A 23,623-nucleotide genomic window follows, 5' to 3' on the forward strand; every position below is an offset into this window, starting at 1 on the left:
CATTTGATCAGAATCCTCCTAAAGACTAAACTGCAAATTTAGCTTTAACTGCAGCTCTGAAAACGTTCTGTTTCTGAGCACAGTCTAACCTTAATGCTGCTTGTACAAACCAAAAGTCATCATCTGTATAACTCGTGATCCATGTAGAAGAAAAGCAGTGAAACAAACAGCATTGTCATGAACTATATTTAGTCCTGTTATTACTCAGAGCAGAGACAAATCTAAGACTTGACTTTCATTTCAACTCACCATACAGATAAACTCAGGTTGGCTGCTGGGCGTGCGTTCTTTGACAGTACTATATGCTTTGTTGTTTGTGTTTTTGAACAGTGACTTTCACTTTTAGCATTAGAGGAGAAAAGCCTTTTGGGATGAGGGCTGTTGTGGCAAACACAACATTATCTAATGGAGTATGAACTCCCCCAAATCAAATAGAGCAGAACAGAGCTGCAGACTTTAGCTGGTAAAGAAGAGAGATAAACAAAAGGAGCCAGCATTCTTTTATAGAGTGTGGCTCTGACAACTCGCTCTCCTATGAGACTCCTGGAATATATGGAGCTTGATTAGTGTGTTTTACCTGTTAGGTATGATTGGACAATCATTCTCCTTCTGTTACACTGCAAAAATTTACATCTGCTTACACTTAGCAGGCTGCTTTTACTCACATAAAACAGTCAACATTCAGCTTTTTATCACCATTCACTGCAGTGTTTAGGATTGGATTTTCATGTTGGATCCTACTAGGGCTGAACCATTTGCAACAATAATGTAATTGTGATTTTTTTTTTTTCCACAATATTGCAATTACGTTTTAATATGTAAATACCTTCGCCACGGAGGTTATGTGATCGGGAGGGTTTGTTAGTTTGTTTGTTAGTTTGTTAGCAACATAACTCAAACATTTACAGACTGATTTTGATGAAACTTTCAGGAAATGTCACAAATGGCATAAGGAAGAACTGATTAGATTTCGGGAGTGATGCAGATCACCGTCTGGATCCAGGAATTTTTGAAAGGATTCTGTACTGTTGGGAGATAGGGCTAATGGCGGAGGTCTGTGCTTTTACCACTTTACACCAGGAGATGGCGGACATGAGTAACTTCAATCCCAGCAGCATTTGTGGGTGTGTTTCTATTCAAAGTTTTGGAGTTTGTAGAGTTTGAAAGACACACGCCTGGTTGAGGAGAGGAGTTGGAGCGTAACAGAGAGAAAGAAAGCGAATTGTAGCGAGAATACTCACAATGCTGGGAGGAATAGAGGAATATTCACCCTCTGCCATGACTTTCAGTCGTCCGGTGAGACCATGGGTGAGACTGTCAGTGCATCTGTTGGCACCGGTAGGCAATGCGTCTGCCATGACAGTCCACACATAGCGAAACCAATGCTTTGTCTCACCGTGCTTCCACCCCACAAGGGAGGGAGTAATCGGTGAATGCCGTGGTGGGGGTATCTTGGGGGGGGTTCAAAGTACCCCCAATAGTGACGGAGATCAGGAATGACAAACACCGCGGAGGTAGAGACGTGGTAGAAGCCATGGGTGAAAACGCACAGCCAGTGGGGCTGGAGGCTGCCTGGTGATGTCAGAATATGCAAATTAGATGACTGAATTTACTCCCTTCACAAAGTTTGCGTCACACTGAAGATTTTTTAAGGGATTCTTTACTATTGGGAGATAGGGCTAATGGCAGAGGTCTTGTTCTCCGAGTGCTTTTCTAGCTCCTATTACGTTCCTTAACTTGTGCATTTTTCAACAAATTCAAGCAATTAATCATTCTATATCATTAACCTACAGCCAGTCAGGAACACTCATCATACATTTAACCATTTGACTGCAAAATGGATCTACATTTTAACTTGGTGGAGAAGGCTCTGCTCTAAAGGAGCTCCCTAGGTTAGTGAGCAGCTGCTTTGACTTTTCAGCGAGTGCATGGCCAGAAACCCTCGTATGGATGGATACATAAATGACAATGTGCACTAAAAACAAATACATTATTTTAGAGCAATTAATCCACAGTAGCATGAATATGAATATGAGGGTGCAACACGCTTTAAGCTATAAAGGAGGCGGCTGGGGTGGAGGAGGTGAAGCCGGCTATAAGCTGACCGCAGCTGGGAGTATGAACTAATGCTAAGATAGAATGAACTAATTTAGTTATTTCTGCTCATAATGCAAATTTGATCCCCATTGCATTATTGAAGGGGATTATCATTTTTACGTCTCTCATTTTGAATAAAACAAAAACACATGAAAAGGAGGATTCTTGTAAACCAGGGGTGTCCAGACTTTTACCACTGAGGGCCACATACAGAAATATATAAGGATGGTGGGGCCACTTTCATATTCCTCATCTTGGGGATATTTAAAACCAATAAAACCAATATAATGTAGATTAGGTTGGCAAAGTTACTGAACAGCCCTAAATGGCTAGTTAACTGCTGACAAGGCAAATAGACAATCATTTTTAGGATTTTGGAGCAGTGTTAATTTCATCAACTAAAACTATGACTAAAACTATTCATCAACGGCCTTTTTTTCCATGACAAAAACTACAATAAGACTAACAAAATTAGATCTGTGATGACTAAAACTGACAAAAAGTAAGTTTAGGTTTTGTAAAAATGACTAAAACTAGACTAAAATATAATTTAGTTTTCGTCAGACATTCAAAACCTGATATTTCACTTTGGGTAAATCTGTCAAAATGCAATGTATCTGTATCTATTCTTCCTCTCAGCTGTAAAAAGCAGGGACCCCAGGTTTAGGAGAGAACACACTACCATGATTTGGTACCAAATTCAGGCAAGAAAATGAATGCTTGGACTAAAAGTAAAGACTCAAATGTGAGGACATTTTATGGACTAAAACTAGACTAAAATGTTTTGAGTTTTCGTCGCCTAAAACTAGCCTAAGCCAAAATGCATTTCATTTAAAGACTGAAACGAAAACTAACATTAACAATAGCTGCAAAATTAACACTGTTTTGGACAGGCCAATCAGATTTCAGAGGGCCCTGTTTGGCCCCAGTTACCACCAATTCCACCCCTGAAACGTTGCTGGTTCTGCTAATTGTTACCGTAATCCATCAGGGAGTTATAAAAAAAGATATTGTTATTATTTTGGTTGCAAATGTGTTCACGATTTACAGTGTTGTCGCAATTTAGTCCGAAAAAAATGCAAGGATACATTTTTGTCAAAATGTTTGTTTACCGAATTAACATTGTAGCAGGGCCTTGTGCTGAAACTACGCAGTTCCATACAGTCAAGCACAATGTTAATGTTCAACCGGGGCCATATTTAATATTATGTCAAGAATTTGCTGAGGGCCAATCAGAAACGGACTGCGGGCCGTATTTGGCCCCTGGGCCATAGTTTGGACATCCCTGTTGTAAACCATTTTTTAATTTACACTAGAATTATTGCATAATGTGCATAAAATCTCTGCTGCTGCAAAAATGAATGCATTAAACTGCTATTTTGACAAATTTCAAGTTGGATAAATATTGCATCTTCTGCAATTTGTAAATTGCAGCAGGCCATATTACGAGTTAATCTAATTTGTGATTAATTGCCCGGCCCTAGATCCCACCCATGGAGTAAAACATGTATTATTGTTAAAAACATGAGCTTGTAGACGAGGCTTGTTACATAAGGGAAGCACAGCACAACACTGTGATGGTGTGAGGACATTTTAGCAGTTTGTAATGCAGCGCAAAGCCCCCAACAGTTCGCTCTTATGTTGAACCATTCTTCATACGTGATGTGTCATGTATCGGCCCATCTCGGCGCTGACACGTGGTGATGTGGCAGGAGAAGTGAGAGGAGTGCTTAAATGGCCAGTCAACGGGGCATATTTGTTTTTGAATGTCAAATGAAGTTCATCTCTCAGTTACTCCTGAAGGAGAACAATTCGATTCCGGGGCACCTAAGGGAGCCTCTTGGCTCCAATAAAGGCAACAAAGAGACATAGAAATGTGCCGTTTCAGTGTAAAATTGTGTTTCATTTGTCCTGCAAGCATTGGCAGCTGTTTTCTGTGCCATAGGCTGAGACTGTAACAGAGATGATTTGTCAAGAAACCTGATAACACAAAGAATCAAAACACCTCCTGAAGAATAGCATTTTTTCTGGACAGCAAACATGATTCTTAAGTCTGACTAACCCTTTTCTTTGCCTCCTACTAAAATCCTCCCACCTTTTCAAAATACACTTGACTCAATTATTTTAGTATCAAAATGCTATTTCTGTGGAGAGACATGGTTGGCACTGCAGTGGAGACCACACATGACAGGGAAATAAAGCAACAAAGCGACATGGAGTAAAGATCTCCTCGGTCGTACAGGCGAACGGCTTTCTGGTGCCAATCTGAGGCAGTCCATCACCTACAGGAGTCGGGGAACAATGAAATGAGCAGTTTTGATAACACAAGGATTATTTAAACTTCAGAAAAAACTGGTTTATCTCAAGATGAGTCACCCACTGACTGTGATATACCACCAGTCATACATCTCTACAAATCCTTCTAGGCATCTCTAAAAATACAGTTATTATTTACACAACGTATTTGACAGCAGCAAGGAGATATGGACAGCAGCAGTGATTACACAACGCGTGATCAAAACAATGAAAAGACTCCTCACTGTGACACTGTGTCCATTTTCTTAAAAAATCTTGGCCCAGATTTAAAAATAGGTTGTTTTTGTAATGTATGTGTTGTCACAAAGGGCTAGGTAAGCATACGGGGATATTAACAGCAAATCCTTGTCATTTTTGTGCATTTTGTTTTTCAAAAAATGGTCTAAAAACTGTACCGCTGGCTCTAAAGACATACAGTCATCTGTATTTAGACTTCTCCTGAGTTTTGTGATGGGGGTTTTTTTGTCTATTTAGCAGACAGAGCACAAGTTGAGCAATACTTTTAGTTTTTACAGTAATATATAATTCTTAGAGAGTATTGCTGTTCTGGTTAGCTATAGTTTGTTGCCAATATATTCAGAGATATTCCCCATAACCAATATTCTAAAAATGTTGAAATCGCAAGCGTCCTTTTTTTTGCATAAACACTTGAAACAAGCATGAAAAAACTAGCATTTTTACTGAACCCCCACTTTTATGGTCTAAAAGCACAGCTCAAGAGTGCCCGCCCACTTTTTCAGCAGCTCTGGTTCCTGAAGTCAAATTCCCCATTCCATCCCCCCTAGACATTTAGTAAAGTCCTTGTTTTTTACACTTTTATAGCATGAACCAAGCTCACCAGCTTTATGAATACTCATGACTGTAAAACATTTGATTCAGCCCAAAAATGGTGCTTGAAAACCCAAAAAAAGGCAAAGGTGGTCTCTTTTTTTTTTAACAGCAGAAAAGGAACTACAAATCCCATAATCCATTGTGATTTATTTTATTCAGCATGAATGATAGCTTTCCAAGCTTTCAAGCCACACAGTTATCTTTTTTCTACACTTGTCTTTATTGTAGTGATTTTTTTTTAAATGATTATGAAAATATTTTGTAGTTTTGCATTTATGGCTTCATACTGCGGTGGAATAAATAGTACTAGGTTGATATCTTGCAAACTTTTGTCTTATACTTGAGCATATTATTGTTTCACCCTCAGGTAGCTCATGGTAAGCCTAGCATCCATACTTCTGATGATCTGGGAAATAAATTAAAGAAAACTAGAAAAGCACTCAGAGCGCAGACCTCCGCCATTAGCCCTATCTCCCAATAGTACAGAATCCTTTCAAAAAATTCCTGGATCCAGACGGTGATCCGGATCACTCCCAAAATCTAATCAGTTCTTCCTTATGCCATTTCTGACATTTCCTGAAAATTTCATCAAAATCTGTCCATTACTTTTTGAGTTATGTTGCTAAAAAACAAACAAACCTGCCGATCCCATAACCGCCTTGGCGGGGGTAATTAATTGGATTTTTGCATTAATACTCCTAGCTTAGGCTAGCTAGCTCGTGACAGGTAAAGCTAACTTGTCAGCTGTAGCTCCATGTTTAGCACAGCTGTGAGAGTGGTATCACTATCCTTCTGGCTAGCTAGTAGCTGGCTAGCTTAGTGAGCGTAAAAACTAGTTAACTTACTGGTTTTGTTTTGCTCATGGCACTGAAACCCACCTATCATTTGCACACAGTGATCAACATAAATAGAAGAGAACTGAGTGTGGAACAACAGGCCCTTCGTACCCTGAATGAATACCATGTTGGTGACACAGCAGATATTGTACTGTTAGCATGCTAATGCGCTAGGTAACGTTAGCATCCGCTAGCTAGCTAATGTGTTGTGAGCAACAGCAGCAAATTCTAATCAAGAAAGAGGCATTTCAAACAAAATAAGTTCATTTTCTTTAAGTAAATAATTTCAACATAAAATACAAGCTACATGAATCTAACAGTGAGTGAAAATGACTCAAATTTTGAATGCAGTCACTTCATGTCTACTTGCTGTTTAAAAAAAAAAAGAACCAGAGGAAGAAAACAGAGGCAGGTGAATCATCTTCACTTCCTGTTAATGCAAAACTACAACGGCGTATTAGGGCCACATGAAGGGGAAAAAAATAAAAGAATTAAAATATATTTTTTTGACATTATGAGAATAAAGTCATAATATTATGAGAATAAAGTTGTAAAATTACGTGAATAAAATATCACAAGAAAGACAGTCTGCTGCGGTGCCGCAGGTCAACGACGGAGTATTGTCCTGATTCTGATAATAATTTGATGCTGATGTGCAAAAAGATGAAGTATTTCCTTATTTGTGAAAAACGATACAAGATACTTCACAAGATGCTCAACATTGCTCATTTTAATGGAGGCGGCGCTGCAGCAGACTCTATTTCTTGAAATATTTTATTCTCGTAATATTATAAATTTATTCTTGTAATATTACGAGTTTTTTTTCTCGGAATACTATGACTTTATTTTTGTAATATTACAACTTTATTCTTGTAATAATACAAGTTTTTATCTCGTAATATTACTACTTTATTTTCATAATATTACGAGTTTTTTTCTCATAATATCACGACTTTATTCTCGTAATACTACGAGTTTTTTTCTCGTAGTATGACTTTATTTTCATAATATTATAACTTTTTTCTCTTAATATTATGACTTTTTTCTCGTAATATTACAAGTTTTTTTCTCGTAATATTACTACTTTATTTTCATAATAATACGAGTTTTTTTCTCATAATATCACGACTTTATTCTCGTAATACGAGTTTTTTTCTCGTAATATTATGACTTTTTTCTCGTACTATTACGACTTTATTCTCATGATATAACTTTTTTCTCTTAATATTTTGACTTTTTTCTCGTAATATTACTACTTTATTTTTGTAATATTATGAGTTTTTTTCTCATAATATCACTTTATTCTCGTAATATTATGAGTTTTTTTCTCGTAATATAACGACTTTATTCTTGTAATATTACAAGTTTTTTTTCTCATAATATTAAGACTTATTTCTCATAATATTATGACTTATTTCTCATAATATTACGAGTTTTTTTCTCGTAATATTACAACTTTATTCTCGTAATATTATGGCTTTATTCTGTTATGTCAAAGAAAATTTTATTCTTTTATTATTTTTTCTCTTCGTGTGGCCCTAATACTCCGTCGTACAAAACTGCCGTGCCATTTAAGACACTAATAGTCCAGTGCAACTTAGTGCTTTGTACTGCATTTAAGTGTACTGTGTACTAAAAGAGATTAGTTCTTACTATGCATGTAATGATTTGTTGATCAGTGTTTGTGAAAACGGGACAGATAGTATAAGACTATTCTTCATTCTGCTCCTTTTCATTCAAAGTGGAAGATTTTATATTGGATATGAATTGTTTTTTGTTTTATTGAAATGAATAAATAAATAAAATAAAATAAAGAAAAATAAAAAGAGATTTGCGATTTGAGACACATTAAGATTCCTAGCTAAGGTTAGCTGGCTCATGCCTGGCAAAGCTAACTTGTCAGCTTTAGCTCCATGTTTAACACTGCTGTGAGAGTGGTAAGCTGTGAGTATCCTTCTAATGCTAAAAAACCTTTCTGCCCCTCCATATTTTTACATTAGAAGATAATAAACGCCATAAAAAACTAAAGCATACCTTTCACCATTGCCCAAAAAATGTTTTTTTGACTTGCGAGATATGAGGCAAAGCTTTCCACCTTTTTAAATCCCATCCCTTCCCCATACTTATAAAACTCTATTAATTTAAATACATGCATCAAATCTAGTCAAAGTAGTGAGATGCTAAACAGGTATGTTAGATCTTTATTCCTGAATAGATTGGGTATCATACAATGTCTCTGATGCATTTAGAGAAAACCAGATTTCATGGCATGGATTCAGTAAACAGAATGAGTATGGGGCTATGGTAGACCCTGTGGCTATATAAAGATTATATTCATTATAATATTATTGCTTTCATCACAGAGGAGGGAGATTATGGACCCTTAAGACAAAAAGATTATGGTTATTTCCTTGCAGGCCCACCTCTAATCTAACCAGTAACACCTAAGTTGAAATTCTAATGGAGTGCTTCGTGTTACTACACAGGCCTACTGTAGGTTAAGTTGGTTTAATCATGACAGATAGTGATTGCACAGTACTGAGCTACTGCCCTAAGCAGTTCATTACTGAAGAAATGTCCATAAATGCTTTCTATTATCACAGGGTATTATAGAATGACTTTTTGTGCTTATCAAGTACAAGTATCGACGCTTTCAACTTAAGTGTTACTTTAATAAGCAAGTGAAAATTGTGTAGCATTGTGCCCAGTTCAGACAGCTCATATGATGCCAATAATGCATTCTCAATTGTAAAAAAAAAATGCATCATTTAGCAACATATACTGCATTTGATTAACTAATAAAGTCAGAAAATTGCACATGGTAAAATAGTCTATATATGAAATACCAAAAAACCCAGCTGTGAACAAACGTGAAAATGGAAACAAGGTAATATAGTTAAGGCTAAACATCTTTGTCTATTACCTTTGTATAGCTAAGTCAATAAGAGGAGCATGCAATCAACAGAACATTGCCACAATTTTACATTAAACAACAAAAGCAATTAACTCAAAACAAATGTATGTGCCTTTCGTCACCACCAATCAGAACCATGTAGTGTTAGGTTTTTCCACGTCGTAGATCTTATGGCTTTGTGCAATTTTTCACTGTCAGTAAATTCACCAATGAAGTTGTTATTTTTGTAAAATAAGATATCAATAAATGTCATGCCAGAAATTATTGAGATTCTGTTCTACATGCGCTGAATCTAACATGCCAGATTGTGCTAATTGTACATCATCCTAGAAAAAATATCAGAGGTCTTTCGCCTTAGCATGTATACACTTACAGCCAGGGACAAATGTGCTCAATCCCGTCACCCTACTTTGTATAAGGTATTTGTGCACATATTCTACATTTCTTTTAATATAAGAATATTGTCCATTAATAAAGAGGGAATAGTACAAGGACTTCAGGTGGGGGGATAAAGGTGGATGGCATTAGTTAAAATATGTCACCTGCTTTATGTAAAGCGATCTGAATTCATCTTTCTGAGTTTAGGCGGCAGGTGTCCGTCCATCCTGCCCCCTCCTCCCCCAGCCAGCCGCTGCAGCTTGGGAGGTAAGTCCGCCACCGACTTACTCATAGGCTCTGTGCTGATCTTGGAGGCCTTGCCACCCGTCTTATCGTCAGAGACCCCGGGAACAGAGCTGATTCGCTGCAGCTTCATGGGCAGGTCTCCAAAGCTGTAAGTCATCTCCGATGTGGTGGAGCTCATCCGTAGCAGCTTCTTGGGCAGTCCGTCCCGCCCCGTGATCTTCTGGAGCTTGGTGGGCAGCTTGGTGGTGCTGTCATTGTCCTCCAGGGTTTCCAGGCAGTCCAGAGAGCTGTTCTTCTCCCCGCTGTTGCACAGGGATGGCGCCATGAGGGGCGAGGAGAGCAGCAGGGCCTCCTCCTGCTCCTTCACGCTGTACGGAGGGGTGGGCACCTCGAACGTGGCGTGGAACTGCGAGTAGTCCACCTTAAAGAAGCCTTCCTCCAGGGAGATGACCGGGAAGAAGCGGTGTCCCCACAGAACCTCGTCCTCCGTGTACGACGTCCTTGCCTGGCAGGTCATCCCTGTCAATGAGAAAAACAGACGCCATGAATTTTTAAAGGTCACATATTATACAAAATACACATTTTTAGGCTTTTCTATCAAAAATATGTGCCCCTGGCCTGCCCCAATCTAGGGCTGAACGATTTGGGAAAAAATTGAATTGCCATTTTTTTCCTACAATATTGTGACCGGGGTTTGATATGCAATTATTTTTGAAGTTCCTCATTTCATGTACTTCCCAGCAAACACAAGCAATAAGTCACTCTATTCTATGACCAACACAACAGTCGATTAAACCAGGTCTGAACAATTTTGAAAAGTATGGAATTACGATTTTGATTCATATTGCAAATTGGATAGAAACCAATTTGAATTGGCTGGAAATATAGTGAGGCAAAGCAGTGGCTTCGCTACGGGTGCAAACAGATGCACCCATGGTCTCACCAGATGACTGAAAGTCATGGCAGAGGGTTAATATTCCTCTATTCCTCCCAGCATTGTGAGTATTCTCGCTACAATTCGCTTTCTCTCTGTTACGCTCCGACTTGTCCCCTCGACTGGGCGTGTGTCTTTCCAACTCTATAAACTCCAAAACTGAATAGAAACACACCCAAAAATGCTGCTGGGATTGAAGTTACTCATGTCCGCCATCTCCTGGTGTAAAGTGGTAACAACACAGACCTCCACCATTAGCCCTATCTCCCAATAGAAAAGAATTCTTTAAAATTTCCTGGATCCACACGGTGATCCAGATCACTCCCAAAATCCAATCAGTTCTTCCTTATGCCATTTGTGAAATTTCCTAAAAAATTTCATCAAAATCCGTCCAAGACTTTTTGAGTTATGTTGCTAACAATCAAACTTACTAACTAACAAACCCTTCCGATCACATAACCTCCGTGGCGAAGGTAATTACATATTAAATCGCGATTGCAATATTGGGAAAAAAATCACAACTACATTATTTTTGCAAATTGTTCAGCCCTAGTAGGATCTAGCATGAAAATCCAGTCCTGACAAACTAGCTAACAAACCCTGCCGATCACATAACCTCCTTGACGGAGATAAAAACAGAGTCGGAAGTTGGGGGTGGAATAATCATCCGTTAATCATAATCAAGGTAAAAAAGCCCTAACCACAATCCGCCCCAGAATCAGAAACCCCCCCTCCACCTTTCAGAAAATGTGAGCTAAAACAAGCCGTTCTCAGATTTTCCCCTCATGATGTCACGTGGGGAGTTAGCCCCACCCCCAGGTTTGGTTGGCCCTCCCCACTTGGAAGAAAGTTCCATTCTCCTCTGTTGGGTGAGAGAGCTACATCCATTAAGCCACATCCATTTCCTGAGATGGGTGGAGTCAGACAGCTCATTAACATTTAAAGCCACAGACACAGAAACAGCTGTAAGGGCTGTAACAGAGGGGTTTTTAGACATGCAAATAACCAATACTGGAGTGTTCTTTCAGCAGCAAACTTCACAGGCATGTTTTAGGGACCTCTGAGACCGATATAAACTTGTCTTAAAGGGGTCAAATATGTGACCTTTAAAGAGGCGTCACATTATGACAAATTATCAGCCTTTGTCTTTTCACAGTCTTACACACGAGAGGCTAAAATGTTCCATGACTCCAGCATAAAACAACAGAGCACTGATTTAATTATATGCTTGGCACAGTTCCATCAACAAGACGGTATTCATCAGGATTCTTACAATTTTCGGATCACAGAGCTGGCAATAATGCAAACAAAAGTGCCTCAGTGAATGAGTGCTTACTGTATTACAGAGCCAGCTGCCTAAATAAAAAGCTTAATGGATTTTTTCAGATTCCAAACGTGATGTTTAGGAGCAATTTCCAGCCTAACTTGAAAAATAATTAGAAGTACGGCTGAGTTATTTGCTGTGTTTGTTTGGCTAATTAGTTAATCATAAAAGGCCTGATTCATTCTGTAATTACAGTTCACAAAGGCCTGCATATGCTCTCGCCTATACATTCACACAGCCAAGACAGTATGACTTCATTTTGTAGTTTTCTATCTGCACACTGTAGGAGCCAAAATAGGTAACGCCATGGAGAAAAAGTCCATCTTTCCACGGATCTTAACTCTCATGCTACTTAACAGTTCAGACCGCATCTTAAGCTTGCCTCGTAGCTACAAAAGATGGAGGATTAAGATAATCAAATTTCTGCAGAGGCAGACCCTGAGGAGTAACGGCTGCAGGCGAAGGCTTCAGCAGGTCTATCTGCGAGTGAAATGTCTCTGAAGCTCTCTGACACGGTAAGGAGAATCCAATTTAATCAGAAACACAAAGACATAACATGAAGCATTTCTTACATAACACTGTTCAGCTTGAGAGAAGCCAAAACGAGTGTGACAGTTTAGCATCCAATTGTGTCATTGTGGAGATTACAAATTAAAACAAAATATCCAATTTAGCACATTCAGGCTCTGCATGCATGAATGTGTAGCCATGCTGTGCAAATTCAGCACATGATAGGAGAATATAATGAATTTAGAATAAAATTTCCTTCTTCGAGGAATATTCCTATCACATTCTTGGAAACAAATGAATGCAATTAGCAGAGTCATGAGGGTTGAATTAATGATCAACAGTTATTTTCCATGCAACTTATTGGATACTAATTTTCCATCACCATTTTGCAGCAGCTGCTACAGAGGCTGCTGTGCATTGTATCATTTTACACAACTTACAGCGAGAAAAGAGTGCTTTCTGATGAAAAACACGTTTTAATTTCACACTCAAAGTGAGCATGGAAAATCTATAATTAGGTTTGTATCCTAAACAAACTGTAATTTGGTTATATCAGTCTAAAAGCTCTTATTTTGGTGCAGACGATTGGCTGGGGGGCTCTCGTGCTAAGACTTGTTGAAATCCATTAGGAAATCAGTGACTGCGCTGTTATTATCACATGTTTTAATTACCAGATTAATATTGTTCGAGCACAGACAGTTGGGTCCAGACTCAGACGGAGTGCTCATTCACAGCGAGACACAGTGATTGCGAGGAACATCGCCACTGAAAACTGGAGGCATCTGTGACTGCGCCCCGATTCCCAAGGTCATAAAATAATTCAGCGATAACAGCTCTGTACACAAAGGCAGATGTGCAGGAGAGTGAACATCGAGTGCGTTTGGGGTATTCAGTGTGTTACTTCTGCACTGTCGCGTCAAAGTCCCAGAAGCCTTAGGGGTGTACACAGAAGTGCATGTGTGCACCGTGGTGAATAAAGCAGCTTAATGATGATTTTTAAGGCCGCGAGTTGAGAGTTAAGTGTGAATGAAAGCTTGCTGCATTGGGAGCTTTTTAAGCCGCCTGCAGCCAAAACACAGCATTTGATCATCAGCAGGTTTACATGCACTAATTCTGGGAAAACAGCGCTTTCCAACAGCTGGTTAATCACCTTCAGAAGTGAGTAGTACCTGCTTTATTTCACAGAACCGGAGGTCTTAGTAAATATAGGACTGGAGAATCAATAGCAGCTCTATGGGAAAAAAGGTTGAACAAGTGAAATGAAATTGCGCCTGAAGCAAAAGGCTGCTACAAGACACATATAGCTTTGTCTTTCATCTATTAATAATGCTCGATTGTTCCTGCAGATGCTGAATAAGTTACTGTTAAGACCTCTGGATGCTCATGAACCCTGCAGGCCCGGGGCTGTATCTCACTTTCCCTACGCTCAACCCACACGCTTACACAAAAAAAAAAAAAAACACAAATCTCACACATAATTAAGATGGTCTGACAAACTGTACCCTCTTCAAAATCTAAGAAAAGATCTCAGCCTAATTATGGTCATTATTATCAATTTCATCTCCATGCATTATTCAAGGATTGCTGCCTGATCTGTGCATAATTAGCAACACAGTTGCATCACACATGTACAGTTGTGTTGTTAAAGACCAGCTGTTCTCCAACACCCACAATCACACGGCACACAGTGGAACAGACACAGCAACAGAGATCAACCCTGTTCCTCAACTCTTAGGCTTAAAATAGAGCCATTTCAGATGGAAATGTACACTTAAGTGGAAGAATATGTTGAACAGAAATCTCCAGATCACATCAGAGTATCACTAAAGCGCTAAAAATAGCCCAAGAGTGAAAAAAACAAACATGATTTTTCATTTGTTTTCAAATATGACGCCTAAAAATAGGAATCCAGACAAATAAGAATACCCGTGTCGGTGTGTATTCCGTACTACTGGCAAAGGCTTATGTAACTCTAAAACACACGCCTGCCCGAGACTCTGTTTCTATGGAAACAAAACTGTATGAATGTGTGCATGCGACAGCCATGAAGCCTTCCACTGCTGAGTTTGTGCAAAAGTAACAAAACAAAAGTCGCTTTTTTGAGCGCTTGAAATTAATTTTCCTTCAAAGGTGGGGCCGGTTTATCCGTGCATGGTGCAAAATCAAACTGTTTTTTCCTGTCAGTTTAAAGCATGAGCTTTTCCAACATAAAACCTGAGCCCAGAGGGACTCCAGTGGAGTGGCTGAATCATATATTTTGGTGACTTCTTGTCTCCACTTGTATAAAAAATGTTGTCTTTATTAAAGCACAGAGCACAGGTCTGTCCCTCTCTCATCTATCACTCTAACAGCTCACTGCTGCTGTGTTTTATAACTGCGCCGTCCTCATGGCACCGCTATCTGTATCATATGAGCGTGGTGTTATAAACACACACGCTCGCAGCAGGAGGGAACAGAGATCCCATCCTTTCTATGCTGCTATTTGCTGCTGGGAACATCTTTCTCACACACACGTAAACATCACAGCAAAGGAGAGAAAACACATTGTCACAGTGAGTTTGTGGAGTCAGGAGCATAAAAGTTTGAAACGGTTAAACCGAAAAAGTGCCTCAAACGCCTGTTGGGGTTTATCTGAGTTAACCTTTCTTTATAGATTTCAGAAAAGTCAGATCAGCTTTATTGACCCAGTATGCTTAAAATAAAAAGAAGCAATTTTCACTCCTGTTAGCTTTATTCCTCATGTACAGGAATTACACAAAATAAAAATATAACTTCAATTTTAAATTCAAATACATGCAGGCTTCAATAAGATATTTTAACTGATATATACAAGTCAGTGTGCTGCATTCACACCCATTCACTTCACACGATGGCAGTTTTTATCAGGAGTGGACCGATTATCAACCTGACTGATTAATGACGGCAATATCTGGCATTTCATCAGTTTTCGGTATCTGCATTTTATTTAAATTTCAATTTGCTTTATTAGCATTAACAGATCAATTACTGCTAAAACAGTGTACATAATAAAAATGCATTAACCCATTTAAGCCTGAAAACACAAATTATAGCCAAAAAATTCTTATTTTTTGGAACTGAAATGTTTATTTCACTTCTACTGAAATCTAAAAAAAAATCAGAATAGATCTGATAAATTAGATAAAACAATAAGACTAAAAAATAATAATACTAATAAAAATAATGAAAATAAAAATAAATTAGAAAAAAACAAAAATAAAATAAATAAAATTCAGTGTTTCCCTGATCACTGGCCAAAGTCACTTCATCAGAGGTGTGCTACTTGGGCTCCGCTGTAAAGGCTCGGTTATGCTTTCCGCACAAAAACTGATGCTGAATCATGATGCCGAAACGTCTGGTGCATTTATACCTAGCGCCGGCTTCCTCTTCGCCGCAAACTGATATTCTCCCAAAAGCTAGGGGGCAGTGTCTTCAAGAATCACGTCTGTAGCGTGTTTAATGCAATTTTGACGCCTTTTGTGTCCGCGTCTGTAAAAATTTTGGGGAATGGCTTAAACATACAAAAATGTATAAGTTAGCCAAAAATCAAGCTAAATGCAGAAAAATGTATTTACATCCATCAGTGTTTTTCCTTTTTAATGCCCTCCTGTACGATACTTCATTAACAGAATTCAAGGAGATAAATCCCACAGACTGCATTTTTACAGAATGAATAAAAAGACGATAGTAAACACCATAACCCATGTGTAACATTAATTTCTACATCAAATTCAAATGGTCATATTTCCTGTTTTTCTTGGCCTGTTGATATCAAACATAACTGAGAGAAAGCTTCTTTAATCACACTTTAGACAAAGTGAATGCAATGAAAAATCTGCCTAAATAAAACTGGAGCACAATGACATCAAGCTGGCGTGACCCTGGAGGGGGAACAGTGGTGAACTTATCTCACATCCCTGTGGCTGCAGAGAGTCCAAAATGTCCGCTTTTATGAAGCATGAAAGAAAAATCTGCTATGATTGGTGCCTTTCCAGTTCATGCTCAATAGTGTTTTTCATTTTTGGGTTAATGTAGTTTAAGAGGATTTCTTTAAATCATTTAGAAGTCTTATTAGAGTTATTATTGGACAGTGGAGCTCTTGGACTTCCAGATAGGGTTGTGAAGTTAAAATCCCTCTGGGTTTGTTGTTCTCAGCTCTGTGGTCACTCAGACAGCGTTTCTATCTCATGTGTTTCATATACGTTTGTTTTTGTGAATATTTACAGTCAGCACACAAGAATGACCTTGTCTGGGCAGATTCTTGTAAAGATCATGGGGAATTTGTCGCCACTGAAGGAAGCCAAGTGCTGAAACACTCGCTGTAGTTTATGCCCAGAATTAAACCCCAAAAGAGCATTTTTGTGTGCCGATTGTTCAGCTTTTGATTCTTTTTAATGTGCACTTGAAAACTTTGTGCTATCATTTTTTCAGTGTATTTTATATGAGCCCCTTTTATCTGTCTGCTCTGCTGCCATGTGGGAAAAGAGGGATGGCCACTCAGATCACTGTATGTAAAGGCTCATCAATATACATGTGAAGGAAACCCACTTCCTGAAACAAAGAAAAGACTTTGTTTGGTCAAAAGAAATACATACTATATGGACAAAAGTATCTGGCCACACTTGTTAATAATCAGACCCATTGCCAATGGTGTATAAAATCAAACATCTAGCCATGCCACCTCCATTTATAAACATTTATGAGTCACTCAGGTGTCGTTCTGAAGAGCTCAGTGACTGCAAGTGTGATACCTTAATGCAGTAGTTCTCCACTTTGGGGGTTGCAAGACTCTGAGAGGGGGTCTCCTGATTCCCTAAAAAACTAAGAACATTTTTTACATGACACTGTTGCTACTTCACACCAATTCTAACCCATTTTTGTCAACTTTCCCTCCAACTTTAACCCATTTTTGCCATTAAACACCTATTTTTGTCCATTTTAAACCCTTTCCACCATTTTCTGCCTGTTTTTGCCACTTCTACACCATTTCTGGCCACTTAAGCCTAATCTTGCCTCTGTTGACATATTACTGCCACTATTAACCCCTTTTTACCATAATTTCTGCCAGTATCTGCCCATTTTCTTTTCTTAGTTAACACTTTTTTTTGCCAGTTTAAATTAATTTTTCATCTCATTTTACCAAAACTCCACACATTTTGCCAATTTAAAGCCATTTCAGCCAATTTTTAACTCCCTTTTACCACTATTTATGCCCATTTTTCCACTTTAACCAAATTTTGCCATTTTTATGTAATTGTTCCTACTTCTAACACATTTATGCTGCTTTTAAAAACCAACCTCACAACTTTTTTAAAAATCTTTTTTTGCCATTATTAACCCATCTACAACTTTTAACCCATTTTAATTCTTTTATTTTTTTCAACAAAAGGGATTTACATTTTTAAGACGCTTATTTACAACACAAATTATTTAAAAAGACATTTGTTTCTTTGATAAGAGTGGTTATTTTTAACAGGTTAAATATAGAATATGGTTATCACAGCTTGACTTTATAATGGACCATGATTTTGCTGACCTCCATGGGCCCCAAATTAGGCTCAGTGCCAGAAAGCTCTCCCATTTCTTCCCCTTTATACAGCCTTGTCTGCACATGACTATTCTTGAATGGCCGTGTTCAACTACCTTCCGGTTCAGTGGGGGTCCCCGGTCCCTAGCACCTTTATTTTGGGGGTTGCGGGCTGGAAAGGCTGAGAACTACTACCTTAATGGATACCACCTTTGCAATGAGACATTTTCATCCATGCTGGATATTCAACAGTCAGCTGTGTGTGATATTATCAGAAAGTGGAAGCGTTTAGGAACAACAGCAACTCAGCCAAAAAACGTACAACCACGTAAAATCACAGAGCGACTGCTAAGGATAAACCTCCAATGACATTAATGCAAGCACAAAAACTGTGCAGTGGGAGCTTCATGGATGAGTTTCCATGGCCGAGCAGCTGCATGCAAGCCTCACATCACCAAGTCCAATGCCAAACATCAGATGGAGTGGTGCAAAACACACCAACACTGGACTGTGGAGCAGTGATGAATCACATTTCTCTGCTTGGCAGTCAGATAGGCAAGTCTTGGTTTAGTGTATCTTAATGCGTCAGCATGCCAAGACATTCTGGTCAATGCTATGCTGCCAGCTGTGTGGCAACAGTTTGGGGAAGGCCCTTTTCTATTCCACCATGACTGTGCTCCAGAGCACAAAGAAGGACTATAGAGACATGGTTTGATGAGTTTGGTGTGGAAGAAATTGACTGGCCTGCACAGAGCCCTGACCTCAACCCCACTGAGCACCATTGGGATGATCTGGAATGGAGACTGTGATTCAGGTCTTCTGGTCCAACATCAGTGCCTGACCTCATAAATGCTCTACAGAATGAATGGACACAGGAATGCTCCAAAATCTTGTGGAAAGCTTTCAAAGCGGCAAAGACTGTTACAGCTGCAAAACAACATCAAGCACGCCGGACCTGTTGTTTGAATTTCAAAGCCATCTGTGTTCACTTCTCCTAAACCCTCTCAGAGTTTGCTGTAGTTTATTGCTCGTGCTGTTGGTATGTTGACTGTATTAGTGTGTCCATATACTGTACAACCAATAACACTGTAGCACACCCTGACAGCTCACCATACATCCCTGCTGTCTTGTTTGCCGCTCATTATTGGCCGGTCTTTATGTGCACCTTTCAGTTCAGTGTCAGCAACAGTATTTGCAGAATCATCAGCTTCACCGTCCTAACAGTCCAAAGTCACTGGCCACCAGTGTGCTGAGAGAACAGACCTATGTTTGGAGTCAAAGTCGAACAAGACCATCACAACCAACCAAAACTGCTGTTTATTTAAAGTGCCGATGTGAATGCACATAGTCCTGTTGCACAGAATTTGCTTTTGCACTCTTGTTAATGCATGTGTGATTGCACAGGGATAGCATATGTAGGTGTATTTATGTGTATTATATTGCACAAAAGATGCATGTAAATATGTACACATGTATATAATACATTTGTTAGCCAGAGGTGGAAATCAAAATATTACTTTAGCAGCAATAATGATTGTGTCTGTATGTAGATATATATTTAAAAAAAAATTTGCAATAGGTAACTGCTATTGTGCACAAAAATGTGAAAAGGTTAGAACAGAAAATAACACTATTAAGTATCAGTAAAGTCATAGTAAACACTTAAGTCAGCATCTATAAAGCTTTATGAATAATTCATATGCAATTTACATGGATTAACTTTGGGACCTTTTATGCCTTTATTTAAGGGACAGGACCATGGACAGTTTGACACTAGGAGGAAGGAGAGAGTGGAGGATGAACCCGGGCCACTCACATTAAAAAAACAACAGCCTCTATACATGGGGCCGGGACAGAACTAGACTACCAGCATCCCATTAATTATTTACATGTCATTCATAAAAACAGCATCAGATGAAGAACTGAAGCTTAGTAAAGCTTTAAAAGAGCATCAGTAAATACATAGCTCACTACCTATAAAGTGTTACAAGTTATCTATTTCTGCTGCACTAAATCATTCTGTTTTCTATAAAGGATGGATTCACATTTATGAGTCAACTGTTAGATCGTCCAGTTATAATGAGTAGTTAGTTGTTCCTCTGAATTATTTACAGAAATGATTCTCCTGTAGCCTTATCCTAGTCCTAATCCTACACTTCACATTTATAAAGCACTGGTAGCCGAGCTACAGCATTTAATCCTCTACGGATGAGAGTTATGTATTTACAAGTGCTTACAAGACGGAAGTTATCATAAAGTGTCACCAGAAATGGTCTCTTTAGTGCAGGGGTGTCAAACTCAATCACAGCAGGGGTCGGATTCTAAATTTACGTCTAACCTGAGGGCCTAACAGGGTCAACATTTAACCATTGAGTGTCAACCTAAATGATTTTGAGATTATAAGGACAACATGATAAGTTAAAAACTCAAAATTAAAGGTTTTAAAGGTAAAAACATGACATTTAAAGTCAAAATAATGTTTTAAAAGGCAAAATATAAGATTGTGTACTGAAACCATGATTTTTAACTGTCAAAAAATGAGTTAAAAGTCTAAATCATGAGTTTTAAAGGTCAAAATATGAAAAAAAATAAAATTATGACTTTTAAAAGTCAAAATATGAAATTAAATTCAAAATCATGAGTTTAAAAGGTCAAAATAGGATTTAAAATGTAAAATTATGAATCTAACAGGTAAAAACATGAGAGAAAGAGTCAAAGTTATGAGATGTAAAGGTTAAAATATGAAATAAACGGTCAAAACCATAACTCTTAGTCATGGGAGATGCAAAATTGAAAATATAGAGAAAACACAAATTTCTCCTCCTTTCCTGACTTCTTATCACTATCGAATTTTTGTAACCTTTTTCTACTATTTATGACTTAACAAGGATGTTATAAATCATCAAGGTTAAGTTTATGTTTTTATACTGGAGGAAATCTGCAGACCTCATACTGGTGGGCCAGTTCTAATAAAAATCTCATATGATCTGGTGGTCCGGGTATAACTGCACCATGGGCCGGATTTGGCCCCCTGGCCTTGAGTTTGACACCCCTGCATGAGTGTGTCCTTGGCCCAGAAGGCATCCTTCTGCTTCCTGTTTTCCACTTCCTGTAACCTGACTGATTTCTTTCACTTTCCTGACCCTTACCAGCTTCATTTACGTCAGCAGAAGATTCCCCACACCACTCAGTTCACCACACCTTAACAGAGCTAAAAGACAAATGAACACAGGAACATGACACCTGTGACCAGAAACATGGCTTCACAGCGCTTTAATTAGCTAGAGATAGAACCAAACAACTTCTTTAAGACAAAAGACAGCTATTCTCTCTATCAGATTTCAAAAACATCATTTTTAGCAGCCTGATGTATCAAAATATGACCCTGGTGTTTGGCTCTATTCCTGGATGCTGTCGTCTTATTTATGGTTTGATGGGGCAACGGTTGAAGTCATGGGGAGAGCATGATAGACTGCTAAAGTTAGCTGACTGGTCTGTTATAATAGCATTAAAGACAAAGTAAAGCAGCATGAACAAGCTAGCATACCGGGCGTTGTCCCGTCTGGACAACGTTCTTTTTGACAAGTACGATGAAGTATGATGACATGACCACAGAGCAGGGGCAGGGGCCTATTGGTTTTTTTCTTTATAATGACAGTTGACTTGTCCAATCATGTCTCCTAAAGGTCAGCTTACTTTTTCAGTAGCTCTATGAAGTATGGGTGAAAAAGGATCGGTGTCTTCAGTTTAGTCATATTTGGACCGTTGTGAGAGGGCCAGATACCAGGGCCAGATTTTCATCCTTGGCAGTGTCCATTTGTTTGAACTTATTTAACACATACTGGATGACTATACACCAAACCAAGAGCTTTTGGTGGCTAAACCTGACCAAACTGCTCTCTTTTAAATGTTGTGCCTTGTGCATGTCCTTTTCTGTGCTACATTTATATGCAGAAGCAGCATTAATTGGTCTATAATGTCTCCCAGATAGCACCTGCACATATGTTTCTGTTGGACTTATTCACATCTCTGTGGCTGCAGGCAGCTGCTGCAGAGGCTTAACCAAAGTGTGTTGAAATGGACCATAAAGTGCAAATCATGCAATTAAAAATAATGCAATAATTATGGACCTGCATGCATTTATGCTGACAGCCCTAATTAATACTAATTTTCAACACTGATTTAAAACAGTTATGTTGACCTCTTTTTATATTGTGCAGGGCTAAGATATAAACAGAAGTCCAAAGTAAACTAATCATCCACTTTATTAGGTACACCTGTTCAATTGCTTGTTGACACAAATAGCTAATCAGTCAATCACATGGCAGAAAATCAGTACATTTAGGCATGTTGACATGGTCGAGATGACTTGATGAGTTTCAAATCGAGCATCAGAATGGGGGAGAAAGGATATAAGGATATAAGTGACTTTGAATGTGGCATGGTTGGTGGTCTGAGTATTTCAGAAACTGATCCACGGGGATTTTCACTCACAACCATCTCTAGGCTTTCAAAGAATGGTCAGAAAAAAGGAAAAGTAGCCAGTGAGCGGCAGTTGTGTGGATGAAAATGCCATGTTGATGTTAGAGGTCAGAAAAGAATGGGCAGACTGGTTCAAGATGATAGAAAGGCAACAGGAACTCAAAGAACCACTCGTTACAACCTGAGAATACCATCTCTGAATGCACAACATGTCAAACCTTGAAGCAGACGGGCAGCGGCAGCAGAGGACCACATCAGGTGCCACTCCTGTTAGCTAAGAACAGGAAACAATAGAAGATTGGAAAACCATTGCCTGGTCTGATGACTCTGATTTCAGCTGAGGCATTCAGATAGAGTAGAGTCAGAATGTGGCGTAAACAACATGAAAATATGGATCTATCCTGCCTTGCATCAATAGTTCAGGATTCTGGTGGTGTAAGGGTGTGGGGGATATCTTCTTGGCACACTTTTGGCCCCCTAGTACCAATAGCGCATCGTTTACATGCCACAGCTGACCTGAGTATTGTTGCTGACCATGTCCTTCTTGTTATAACCACAGTGTACCCATCTTCATCTTCTTGAAAAGAGTCTCACCACCTTCTATAGAGGCATTATAGAGAGCATATGGACCATCTCTGTCGGGTCGGGGGCCAGCAGCGCCTCTCACCGGAAGTCCCTGAAGAGAGTGGTGAGGACAGCGGAGAAGATCATTGGGACTGCACTCCCTCCTAAAAGATGCTACCTGACCAGTGTCCATAACATCAGCAGAGACCCCTCAAACCCCCACCATGGACTGTTCTCACTGCTGCCCTCCAGATATAGGTTTCGCAGCCTTCGAAGCAGAACAGCCAGACTAAGAAACAGCTTCTTTCCACAAGCTATAAAACTCTTGAATTCAAAATAACCTCACCCTCACTCAGTCTGCTCTATTAGGTTGTTCCATACTAGAAGCCCTGACAATACTGTGAAATATGAAATACAATCATGCAATATATGTTGATAAATACTTTCTCTTTTATATTTTTGCCATATTTTATTTATAATGTACATTGCTGCTGTTTTTATCTTTGCACTATCTGAAGCCTAAGCAACTAAATTTCGTTCTGAATGTGCACTGTTTGGTGTAAATCTGAATGACAAAGTCTTAGTCTTCTGATGGCTCCTTCCAGCAGGATAAAGCATCATGTCACAAAGCTCAAATCATCTCAAA

The 23,623-nt window shown here is 38.9% G+C and overlaps 1 protein-coding gene and 1 long non-coding RNA gene across 3 annotated transcripts in view; one reads left to right on the forward strand and one right to left on the reverse strand.

The window, feature by feature from the left end:
• LOC121522941 overlaps positions 1–23,613 on the forward strand; it is a 63,099-nt gene extending 39,486 nt beyond the window's left edge. For both annotated transcript variants that reach the window (XR_005993011.1, XR_005993010.1), the window contains exon 3: positions 22,973–23,613. This is a non-coding gene — a long non-coding RNA (uncharacterized LOC121522941). The remainder of the gene's footprint in view (positions 1–22,972) is intronic.
• The window catches only part of kcnj3a (potassium inwardly rectifying channel subfamily J member 3a), a 56,664-nt gene continuing 41,051 nt past the window's right edge, over positions 8,011–23,623 (reverse strand). The window contains exon 3 of the mRNA XM_041807638.1: positions 8,011–10,137. Coding sequence (XP_041663572.1) covers positions 9,542–10,137 — 596 coding nt within the window. The 3' untranslated portion in view covers positions 8,011–9,541. The remainder of the gene's footprint in view (positions 10,138–23,623) is intronic.

The sequence above is a fragment of the Cheilinus undulatus genome, linkage group 15 (assembly GCF_018320785.1).
Source record: "Cheilinus undulatus linkage group 15, ASM1832078v1, whole genome shotgun sequence".
NCBI lineage: Eukaryota > Metazoa > Chordata > Actinopteri > Labriformes > Labridae > Cheilinus > Cheilinus undulatus.